Source organism: Poecilia latipinna, unplaced genomic scaffold, assembly GCF_001443285.1.
Source record: "Poecilia latipinna isolate Pla-1442-1.1 unplaced genomic scaffold, P_latipinna-1.0 Scaffold922, whole genome shotgun sequence".
Lineage (NCBI taxonomy): Eukaryota > Metazoa > Chordata > Actinopteri > Cyprinodontiformes > Poeciliidae > Poecilia > Poecilia latipinna.
This window is the reverse complement of record NW_015113538.1, coordinates 156,845-169,300: the sequence shown is the minus strand read 5'-3', so window position 1 is coordinate 169,300 and position 12,456 is coordinate 156,845. Positions and strand designations below refer to the sequence as shown.

At 39.6% G+C, this 12,456-nt stretch overlaps 1 protein-coding gene across 5 annotated transcripts in view; it reads right to left on the bottom strand.

The window, feature by feature from the left end:
- The window catches only part of usp25 (ubiquitin specific peptidase 25), a 34,871-nt gene extending 25,828 nt beyond the window's left edge, over positions 1–9,043 (bottom strand). For 4 of the 5 annotated variants that reach the window (XM_015049048.1, XM_015049051.1, XM_015049049.1 and 1 more), the window contains exons 1-5: positions 8,807–9,043; positions 4,028–4,105; positions 3,643–3,787; positions 3,399–3,522; positions 2,628–2,790 (exon numbers count right to left, since the gene is read on the bottom strand). In XM_015049048.1, the coding sequence (XP_014904534.1) occupies positions 2,628–2,790; positions 3,399–3,522; positions 3,643–3,787; positions 4,028–4,105; positions 8,807–8,848 (552 nt within the window). In that variant the 5' untranslated portion in view covers positions 8,849–9,043. The remainder of the gene's footprint in view (positions 1–2,627; positions 2,791–3,398; positions 3,523–3,642; positions 3,788–4,027; positions 4,106–8,806) is intronic. The other variant, XM_015049053.1, reaches the window with a different exon arrangement.
- Between the last annotated feature and the right edge of the window lie 3,413 nt (positions 9,044–12,456).

The following is a 12,456-nucleotide window of genomic DNA, read 5'->3' as shown; positions in this document are numbered from 1 at the left end:
AACGTCCCATAATCCCTCAATATCACTAGCTATTAATCAAGCTAATCCTTTCGCAGTAAAACGTGCAGCAGCAGAAGTCTGTGGCTGCGTTAAAGAGTCGAGTCTCAGACCAAACGTACAAGTCTAAAGTCTTGTGGATTTGCTTGGGTTTTTGCAACTTTTGCTATGGTGACTTACAACCGGTATGAGAAAACAGAACTTCTTCTATAGCATTACAGCGGTTATACAAGAAGCCCCACTGCCAAGTATTTGTACGCTTAATTTATTCACACGTCATCTTTCTATAAAGACTCATCCGACAGCGCTCCAAAACAACAGTACACTAAACAGTGCGGCTAAAATATTGATATGTAATTAGATAGAAAGCAGAAGCCGCTTAAAAACATTTAAATTGATTTTCTCTCTGCTGCGTCAGATGTTGTGCCGTAGCTAATTATTGTAGGTCGAACTGTGGTGGAGGAAAGCTGGAAAAACACTGCTACCGATTTATTTTAGGACGCTGAATAGTGGGGCTGATTAGCTGATCAGAATAAGTGAGCTGCAGGAGTTCATGTCTGTCCCTTAGTGTCAGTGTGATATATTAGAGAATATACTCTCTCGTTAAGTTTCGTTTCATTTTCGCCGTGTCTGTGTCAGAACCTTCCCGTTTTTCAAATTAAAAGCATTTCCTGTTCAAGTCATTTAAAAGTTCTACTGAAATGTGTGCAAGTTGAGAATGCAAATGTTACTCATAGATTTTTTTTTTATTAATTTTGATTTAACTTCTACTGCCTGTGATCACACTTTGATTATTTTATAGCACATGTGCCAAACTCAAGGCCCGTGAGCCAATTGTGGCACGCCATAATCATTTATCTGGCCCACAAGACTCTAGAGCAGGGGTGTCCAAAGTCGGTCCTCGAGCGCCGACATCCTGCATGTTTTAGTTCTCTCTCTGGTTTAACACACCTGCATCAAATGATGGCTCATCATAAGGCCTAAGCAGAACACTGACTTGCTGAGGAGGTTGTTATACCACTAGGGAGAGAACTAAAACATGCAGGATGCCGGCGCTCGAGGACCGACTTTGGACACCCCTGCTCTAGAGTGATGGATAAAAAGAAATTCAAAATGAACTTAAATAGTGTTATATCAGTCAAATCAAATCAGTTTTTATTTGTATTGTGCCAAATTACATCAAAGTGAAAGGGTGCTAAAGATTTCATTGGAAAAAAAACCCAGTTGTAATGTTTTAACAGTTTGTTCATTGGTTGTTTTATCAATACATTTTGCCACAACCTGCTCTTTGAGGACACGCATGATCTTGACGTGGCATGAAATGAAAACGAGTGTGACACCTCTGTTTTAGACAGATCTTACCATTAGTAAGATAACTAGAGTTGAATGAGTCATTTTAAGCACAGAAAGCAGAGAAGAGTCAGAAACTCCAAACACTGAAACATGAAAGTACTGATCTAATCTAATCTGATAAATTAGTGAAATTACAGTGTTGTGACATTGTGTTGTCTTTGGAAGGTTGAGACTTTGTCTCCACCAGGAAAAAAAAAAAAAAAAAGAAAGTTGTTTACTTCAAAGTGAGCAGGCCAAGCAGTGCCGTCTTCTTAGCCATATGGATAACATTACAGGCGAAAGCCAAGCATCATGTGATGGTGTATCCAGTGTTCATTTGGCATATTTAAGCTCAGATCACATTTTACCACCAAGTCCAGCAGCACATGAGATGTGATTAACCTTCCCTGGATTTCTAACATTATAACGGCTGGCATGATTCCGGTAATTAGATTTTCACATCATTACAACCCCATGGAACTAAACAAGAATACATTAAACAGGATTTAGAAGAAAAAAACAAACACACACACAAATGTTTTTAGGTTTTTGATTATAGTATTTTCAGTGTAAAAGATTCCAAGACTGAAGAGAAATTAAATTACTTCTGAATTTGAAAGCAAGGCTGATAAAAGGGGAAACCATGTTTGCAAATGTAATGCCCTGACAAAACATTTTCCGCATACATCACTGGCGTGAATGTATTTTAATATAGTCGTAATACTCATTAAATGGGCAGTATTATGTGTTTTCCACACACAAGTATCATTTTACAGCACAGGTGTGTAACTATGTCATCTCTAGTTGTAAATAAAAATGCTACATATATCAAAATGGAACTAAGAACAAATTTGACTCTATAATTTACTGCCTTGAAATTGGGCCTCTGCCTCTTTAAAAACTCCACTTTCAGGAAGTCATGGCTTTCTCATTAACCCTTTAACAAAGCTTTTACTAGCGTTTTGCATAGCTGAATGGTTGCCACGGGAGATTAACGGATTTCTCAAACATGCATGAAGGAATCAAGGCAAAACTACAGGTATGTTTTTGATGAGGGAATAACAGTATAACATAATGTAAAGCTCAACAAAAAAAGGAAACAATTTTATTTAATACTGCCCCTTTAAGATATCTCCGCCACCACCAAATATTCATACAACAGGCTGAAAAATCATTTCAGTTCCTCCCAGTTAGAATATAATGCTCATCAAACATTAGGCATTACTATTGCATACACTTATATTATGTGGATGATGCCATTCTTTTTTGTGCAACTCTAGTTTGGACCAATCGTTTACCTGTATGACAGCACTGAACCAGCAGGTATTGCCGACGTTCTTCAGACCCACTGGGCAGCTGTCTATCCTCTTTCTGTCATGTGGGTTGGGCGAGTCGCTCCATACTTCTGTGTGGGTACGCTTTAGACTCGCTTTGTTCTCTGCTATGCTGGCCTCCAAAACCCTACAAGAACAGAAACCAGGAAACATAATAAAAAAAAAAAAAGTTTTTGATTTAGACACAAAGATAAAATTATCTTTTAGAGATGCACCGATCCACTTTTTTCACTTCCGATACCTATACAGATATCTGAGGTTTAGTATCGGCCTGTACCGATCCGACACAAATAAACACAAACTCTTTTTTTAAAACATAAACATAAATGTTGTGAATTCTAAATGTATTTGATAACTCTGCACCAGTACAGCACACTTAAATACACCAATAGCTTCACAAGCTTGTAAGCATGTACAAAAAACAACCAACTTTCATTTGTTCAGTCAGTTCTTTCAGTAGCATAAACAGCCAATTTAAAATAAACAAGAAACAAACTGACAAACAATCGGTTGACTGCTTCGGTCAAACGTGTAAAAAACTAAACCGCAGCAAATAATTCAGAAAGTGCAAATAGGAATTTTAAATATGACGTAAAACAAATCAAGCATGACTTCGCTGAGAGCACAAAGCATAGAGTTAGACTGAATAGAAATAATTTTTTTCCCCAATATCTGGATTGATACAGATATCAACGTCGGATCGATACATCTCCACTGTCTTTGTCCTGAGCTCACCTGCTGATGGCCTGCTCCTCATCAGTGATGCCCGTCTCCCTAAATGCCCTGCTGGACTCCTCCAGGCTGAGGGCGATCGCCCTCTGCAGGTCATCTTTATCGTCCCCAGTCAGGTCAATTACATCTGCAGCAGAAGCAGCAGCAACAAAAGGCATCAACGGAAATGTCATGTTCCACAAAACGTTTGCACATATTGCTATTAGAGTCATTTTGGAGTCATCCCACTCTGAGGTAATGTGCTTACTTGTGTCCGCCTGGCTGCCGACGCTGATATATCTGTCGCTGGCCACCTGGGAGGTCTGGTAGTAGGTAGTCTCATCTTGCTGAGGAACCTTTGAGTTCTTCTCTGTTAAAAACGCCACGGCCTCAGCCACGTCTCCATTGCTCACCTGCAGTGAAAACAAACAAACAAAAAAATAGAACGTTAACAGAGCAGGAAAAGTTAAAGACATATTTTACACTTTCTATGTTGAATCAAATTCAAACTGCATGAGATTTTGACTTAAGAGGGATGTGTGTCGTTTTAGCAGTAAACTATAAATAGGGGGGAAATGTTAACCCCGGTTTTACACAAACGGGGGGGGGAAGAGACAGATTTCTCGAGAGGTGGCCTTCGCTTTGAGCCGTACCTGCAGGGCCTGCTGAAGCAGCTGAATGTCTGTGGTGCCTGTGACCTCTCTCAGCTGGTTTAGTAGCGTCTGCTGGTGCTGTTGAGAGCGAGAGACAGAAAAATGATAAAAATGCGGCTCCAGGCGAAGCTCGGTTGAGTTATTGCTTCGATTATTCCCTTTACAATTGGAAAACAAAGACGGGGACCAAAGAAAGTCAGCAAACTGTACAAAAGTAACAGCAAAACGCCAGCTGGCAGCGATGAGCATTTCTAGTCTGTGATTTCAGGATGAACAAAAGTCACTCAGTCCTTACATCTTGTGTTCAACGGAAACTGACTAATTCCTTGCTGTTACCAAAAGTCGACATGTTGTGTTGTTTCTGATTTGAAGCTGTTGACAGACAAGCCTTCATCGCAAAACGCTGCATCTCTCGAGTAACGGGAGCAGACAAGTTGGAGGTTTGGACTTAGAAATTTCTCTGCATTTTGTACCCCTGGTAAGGCACAGACCCATCAATGGATGGGAAATTTCACTACACCAGAACATTTTCAGCAAATGTGTTTTTATCTCTCCGTTAGCGCATCAACTCTGTTCTTGGAAAAGCCAAAAGCCGCATCAAGTGAGTGAAGAAAACTTTTTTGGCAAACTGGGGATGTTACTTTGAATTTCTCAGTTTCTGTCCACTTTATCTAATGCAATACTTCAGATTGTCGATGGAAACACAGACCAGTGGCTGGTTTGGTTTCCTCATTTTAAATTTCCTAAAATTAGGACAATTTCTTAACTTTCTAAAATTAAGAAAATCGTGGAGAATTTTATTTTTAGTCAGAAAACCTTTAAAAGAAAGAGGCATGTTCAAAGTTATGTCATATTTTTGTTGTTTAGCTTGTCTGCCATGACATCCAAGTCCCTAAAACTCTCGTTATTCTGCTGCTGCATCAAACATCCTAGAGGTCGCTGTGAATCCCATTCAAAACCATAAGGTTCACAATAAAGAGAGCATGAACTCGTCCAAATTAATCTAGGAACTGAACTGTATCAAAAATCTTATTCATAGCCATCATGAATAGGAAAGTCGTCGTATTGTTTAGATGTCAAACAGATCCACAAGGTCTAGTCTGTAAGCTAAATAGCCCATGCTTGGACTAATTCCACTAAATATAATGAATAAGCAGACCTTTTTTGACTCCACTGCAACAACACAAAGGTAAAAACAATTTGCAGACTGAATTGTTTCCTCAGGCCACATTCTACTGGAAATAATGGCTTTCTGGGTGAGACCGACATCAATAGCACTGTTGTACAGAAGCTTTTTAAAGGCGCTCTTATGAATCTGCAACAGTTACAACAAAAAAGGTAATTAAAATAAAATGTAAAAAAAAAACAAAAAAAAAAAAACTTAGCACCTGGAGAAATGACGTGATGTCACACAGCAGCTCTCGCACTAAGCTAATGAAACTTTTATCCGACAAGTGGAAAGTGGAAAACTCTGCGTGGCTGCTGCTTCTGCAATGTAGGTAAGCATCACAGCATTACCACAGTAGAAGAAATTCACAAAAAGTTATTAGAAAATCTCAGCTGGGGGAAAAAAAAAAAAGAAAAAAAAAAAGCAACAGCCACAAAAAAGTTAGGCTGACAGAGGATTCTCGAGTGTTGGGAAAATTGGTAAAATGCTAAATAATGTGATGATCCAGATCCGAATTAAAAAGGGAGATCAATTACGGCACTCTAACTTTTCTTTCAATGCGTCGGCATGAGATTCTATTATATGTTTAATGTTCTTTTCAGACATTTCTTGTTTTTACATGTTTTCTTTTTACACATCTCCTTTCTTTATTCTTATTGTGCCGTTTGGGAATTATGTTAGAGTCATAAACTTGCCTTGTCAGAAGATATCTAGAGTTTGTTAATTGAAAATCTGACTGGTAAAATGAATATTTAATCAATTTTGTTTCATTAAGGCAACATGCAACCTGGACTAGAGCCACAAATATTAGAAAATCCAGTGGCAAAAATAACATTGGAAATTACCGCAATCACGATATTGTTAAGGATTTTGATCGATGTCATTAGTGTCCAGTTTGAACATCTGCTGCTGTGTGACTAACTGGATAAATATAGCATTAGCATGAAACGTGTAAGTTCATAAGTTTTGGAGTAGACAAGCCAACAAGTACAGCACAGCAAATGACTAGCAAGTGAAAATGTGCCATTGCTGTTGTGCTGATTTATAACAAAATAAACACAAGTCGTTTAATTTAATTATCACATTTTTAAGCAAAGCTACATCGAGAAAATAAAACATTTTCAATAAAAAACAACAGTTTCTGGTGAAAATGTGTTGAATAAATATATGCACAAGGTCAACAACAATTCTGCTATCAAGCTTATTCAACCAACAGATCGGTGCAAAGTGCTGCTGCAACATGTCTAGTATCGAGATGCTATTTTGGGCCTGAATAACTTCGCTGACAGGCTAACTCCTTTTTAGCACAGTGGTCTTTTACAGCATCCCATCACATTAGCCATCGGTTCAAGAGAAATGTGCTTTTGCGGATGGCTCTTGTGTTTCAGATTTACAGGTGAACCAAAAACAAGCGAATGCAAAGGTTCCGACTCAGGACTTTTGTATGTAAAAAAAAAAAAAAAAAAAAGATTAATTACACTTAAAATTTTAAACATCTTAACATCTATGTAATTAATTACTCAAAATTTAAGTGTTAAAATCCCAGCAGTTGGTCTGATGTGTGAAACAATTCGACCTGCTAATCTCTGCTGCAAATACTGACGTCCAGCTGAATGACCAGTCCCTTTATTTATACGTATATATTTTAAATAAAAATTATCTGGATTTTTTTTCTTCAATAAATAAAGAATAAATTAAGTAGTAGAACAACCCCAGGAGAAAACATTTGTGAATCACAGCTGTGGATCGTAGATCTAAGTCTCCAGTTGTTGGGTTGGGAAAATCTGCTTGTTTACACAGACGGCACACAACTGGAAGGACCCACAGCAAAAGCCGACTCTTGTCACCATTTATTCTTGAAATAACCAAGAAAGTCAAATGAAGTGAGGAGAAGATTTGAGTTTCAAACTAGTTTACTTAAAGAAATCTAGCAGGAACGGGTCTGACTCTCCATACATTATCAGTATCTGTTTATAATGGCAGAGCCAGAGGCTGACATGACAATGTAACTCTGTCAGCGTCAGAAAGATTGATGGGTGCAGGTCTGGATGGCATGGATGGCGTCTTCCTGATCAATGAGGCATGGTGTGGGTTCAGCCTGAGACAGTTTTAGGCCATGCCATCTACAACAGCAGTGACTCAGACATGCACACATACACACATACACACACGCGCGCGCGCACACACACACGAGGGAATCTCAGCGAAACACCTTTGGCAACAGAGCAATGCTGGGGCTCAGCAGAGGGTTACAGAGCAGGGTGGACCCAGTCTCTGTTTGGTTCTGTAACACAAGAAAACAAAACAACCCGACAGGAAAGTCCATTCCTATGACAGGTCATCACATGAAACACGGCTCTACACCCGACACTTCCAAAAGCCCTCTGGACAATACAAACACTGAGCACATTTTTTGAAATGCGTTAAATAATAATAATAATAATAATTGTTACTAATATCGGAAATTAGGGTTAGGAGGCGTGGCCTGCAATGTTTACAAACACCAACCACTAAAAAAAAGGTGCGTTTTAAATGTCATTATTGTTACTCAAGTTGAAACTGCAGGCCCCGTGAAGGTCAGGGCGGTTTGTGTTACGCTGCTACTTTTAGGTTTGAGTCATTGGTGGAAAGCTTCCGTAGTTATTTTACCCCAAGTCACGTCAGATTCACAAGAAGTGTATTAAGAAGCAGGACATTTAACTGTGATTATGCAACATCGCTGCACGTAACTGGAGCGACAAAACGTAAAACCGGCGTTTCAACAACCGGAGCTACGCACGGCGGCCACGCTAAACCCCGTGAAAACAAGGATCTACAGCAATGGAGTGGACTCTAAAAGCACCTTGGTAAAATGAGAGCATGATGGGATGTAACATAATAATGTGCCTTACCGGCTATGAACCATCACAAGCTTGGCTCGCTATCTGACTACTCAATCGCATCAGGGCTCGGCTGTATGCCGCCTTCGCCGCTGGCCACGCTTTGTAAACAAAGACATCAGCTATGTGATGAGTAACCAAGGAAACATTCGCACTCGTAGACGCAGCGTTGCTATTTATGCAGCACTGCATATATAAATACCACTGATTAAGGAAGCCCACCCAAAGACTCTCCAGCACAATGCCCGTTGGTTGAATTAAAACACGAATTTAATAAGAAGACGAGGAAAAATACCAGCAATAAAGCCAAAACTGCCACTGGGCTTGCTTTTCAGAAAAAACAAACGGCATAGGAGTTTACTCTCTTTCGACATAAATTAATTTATTGTTTTATAAATGACACTATGAACAGCAGCCAGCTTTCACAAAGATGGACTTAGCTCAAATTTGTCATAACACGGTCCCGTTAGCGGTAGCTAACAAACAGCTAGCATAATATTGGACAGCTGCGTAGCATTGGGCCTTACTAAAGAGGAATTACTAAACAGCTCTAAACAGTTTTCTTTACAATAGGTTGCCAAAAAACCTAATTAATCCGCAATTAAATGCCAGTCTAACTAACCGAGACGCTGACTTGCGGTCTCCTGTTTGTTGTTGAGTCATAAAACTATGCAGCGATCCAGTTAGGCTAAAGTTAGCTAACCGTTAAGTTATCTTCCACAACAGGCTTACCTTCTGAGAATGCTGCTGGAGGACATTCTGCTCCACGGTCATGGCCGCTTCGGAGATAAATGCTGTTAAATTCAAACCAAGAGCAACGAAACACGCGCGGTACCCGTCAACCAAGAAAGCGAATTCAAACAAGACGCTACGATGTCCCCTCCTTAATCAGCGACATTACGGCCGCCATGGCAGAGTGACTAGCGCAGCTCGTCAGCAGGCATGACAACATTGCTCTACGCTCGCGAGAGAGCAGGGATCGATTCTTCATGTCTGCCTAAACCGCAAATACGTCATTACCATTAGCCAGGGCATGCAGGATCTGATATTATAATTTTACTGCGGTCGGAGATATTAGCTAGATAAATATGCATTTAGCGCAAGTTTTTTTTTTTCTTTTTACAGAAAACATTCCGTTCGCCATCTTTACAATTATCTTTTTTATCTTTTAAAATAAAATAATAAAAAAATCCGTTTTAAACTCATCATCTGACTAAACCTTCTAAATATTGTGCTTTGTGTTCTTGTGGAAGCCAGTCGTGCTCCAGTCAACTGAAAGCACGGAAACGGAAGTCCATTAAAAGGAAAATTAATTTAACAGACAGTAATTAAATTTGAAGGGGAAAGGAATGAGATACTAAATAAGAACAAGTTAACAGCTAAAACAGATTAAATGAACTCAACAGATCTGTTTTATAAACAGATAAAATTGAACTTTAAGAAACACTGGCAGTAACGTCCTGATTTAAAGGTTTCTGAACCAGTTTGTCAAATTATTCTGAGTTGTCGAACATAGCTGAAACTAAACCTTGCACCTCTTACTTCTTATAATCCTGAAAATACTGAGGACAAAGTAAGCACAAAGTCTCTGTTGGTCTGAGATGTGAACAAGATTTCTAATAACTTAGCTGGACGGCCATTTTTCCACTGTTTTTTTTTGTTTTTGTTTTTTTTTTTAAACAATGGTGAAATGAAAAGTGTTTTAACTGATAATCTCCATCATTGTTATTGGTTTTGTTGTCAAAATTTTAATGTTTATTCTTTTAATTCCTTATCTTTGATTAAGAGAGACGCTTCAGCATAACAGAGACCCCAGACCCCATTTCCATTTTCTTTAGCGTGACAGTTTCCATTTGACCTCTTAGATGTTCTCCAGCCGTAATTAGCATTGCTCTTTTTCTTGTTTTCTCACAATATTCATAGAGCACGCCTGAGGGGGAAGCATGCCGTGTCCTCTCAGAGGCAAGTTATGATAAATTGGTGAGGGTTGTGTCAGGAAGGGCATCTGATGTAAAACTTGAGCTGAAACAAATATGCAGATCGCCAAAATGACTGCCGCACTGAATCATTCAGGGCCCGGGTGATGATGACGGACTCTGATGCCAACAGAGTCACAGGTCTGGGAAATGTCAGTAAAAGAGAGAAAATGGTAGGAATGTTTGTGCTGAACTCTAGACCAGAGGAGAGAAGACAAGGGAATCTGGTGGTTATAATGTTATTCCCTCATCATAAGCATACCTGGAGCGTAGCCTTGATTCTTTCGTGCATGTTTGAGAAATCCTTTAATCTCCCTTGGCAACCATTCAGCTGTGCAAAACACCTGGGTGGACCTAGCCCCGCCTTCGAGGTGCAGCTCCTCCTAGGAGGAGTTGGGACCCTCACAGAGCACCTTGCCCAGCAGCAATTAGCAAACACCTGGTGGAACTGCACACATTATGCTAGCTACTTCTCAGCGCAACACTAGTAATAGAGAAGAAATGACACGGTTAATAGAGGAGCAATGTTGTGATGATTTCCTGAAGGCGGAGTCTCAAAAAGAGCAATATTCTTTTTAAAGAGACAGAGGCTCAATTTCAAGGTGTTAAATTCTTTTAAGTCATATTTGATATATGTCGCATTTTTATAACAACTGAAGGTACTTGATTGTACCATAAAATTGCCATGTGTGTCTGGAAAATACAGAATACAGCTTGTTTAGTGCTTCCTAGGACACTCAAAAACGCTTAAATAGAAGTAGAACTCGCTGTCTCCCTCTCCTCACTCGCTGAACTTAGTAACAAAAACAGAGTGTTACTCAGAAAAAAAAGTAATTCTTGGATTCTAAAAGATGATCATAAAAGGTCTCAATAGTTTATGAATTTGGCTATAACTCCCCCTATTAGTGAGTCAGATTTTCTCCAGATGCAAGCAGCACGCCATAATATCTCTAATCCAGAAGGAATGAAGGGGCGAGGAGGGGGGTCCCTCCATTTAATCAGAATCACCCGACGAGCCAAGACAGAGGCGAAAGCCAAAAATGTCCGGCTTTGATCTGGGCAAATTTGAGTCTAGGAAAATGTCAAAAACAGCTGTTAAAAGGATTGAGTTCAGTTGGACGGCTAAGAAATCGTGACATGCTGGGAATACCGACGAGCAAAACTCAGACGGCGAAGGAGAAGTCCAATAAATATGGAACAGAGCCCAAGGAGATGTCTTACACTTAACGCAGATGGGACTAATACGAGATACATTTGGTCACGTTTAGCTTGAGAAATATGAATGCTATGTACCACTTTGAGTTGCACCAGGGTGTGTCGAGCACAGACTGAAGTGGAATGAATCCCAAGCCTCATCTGGAGATCCTTTCATTCGACAGGAGCAAGGAATCTGGTCAGAGTTGGTGGGAAAAAAAATGGATGGAGCTAAACTCAGGGTAGCATTGGTAGAAAACATGTTAGAGGATGAAAAAGAGATGTAGGTTCGCCTTTCAGCAGGAGAACCACACAAAATATACAGCCTGAGCATAGAGGTAAAGATTTAGATCTAAACATAATCATGTGTTAGAATGGCCCAGTCAAAGTTCATACCTAAATACCACTGAGAATCATGTTCAGACTATTTTGACTGGGCAAGAGTTATTTTGCAAATAAGAACGGGCACAAATTCTTGTTTGGACTTGTGGCGACAAAAGACAGGCGGTAGTCACTCAGTAGGGCTGCAGCGGGAAACACACGCCACACCATTCAGATTTTGGTTTGCAAAAAAAAAAAAGATCTGAAAAACATAAATCATTTTCCTTCCACTTCACAATGATTTTCTATTTTATGCAGGATTGCAACATAAAATGTAGGACCTAAAATCCAAAGAAATGCGTCCGAGTCCGTGGCTTTAAAGAGACGAAATGTTAAAAAGCTCAATGGGCGTAACTATTTTTTACAAGGCGCTTTGCTTCATAGTCGATTGACTGATTAAAGTCTCATCCCAGAATCTCGGAAACATCGATATGTTCTGAAATCGTAAACATCTTCCCATACGGTAGACATTTATTTTCACACACATAAGCGCTCACATTAACAGAAATGTAGTCTTCGGTTTCATTCACTGAACTAATTTTGTGAAAATAACACCACCTAACATACAGTTCTCCCAGCCCTGCCCTTATTATTCAAACAGAGAAAACATTCTTCAAGATGAAAGACACCCAGTTTCGAGCGCTGAACTGGGTCACTCCTCAGAAGTTCAGAAATCCTTGTTGTAATATCTAACAGTGACACAGTCAGAAGCCTTCACTGACGTGAACTGGGTCGGAGAAGTAGTGCAAATAAATATTAATGATATTCAGAAATAAATGGAAAAAAAAAACAGGCAACAGCAGTGGAGGTCTGAAATACAAAATAGGATTT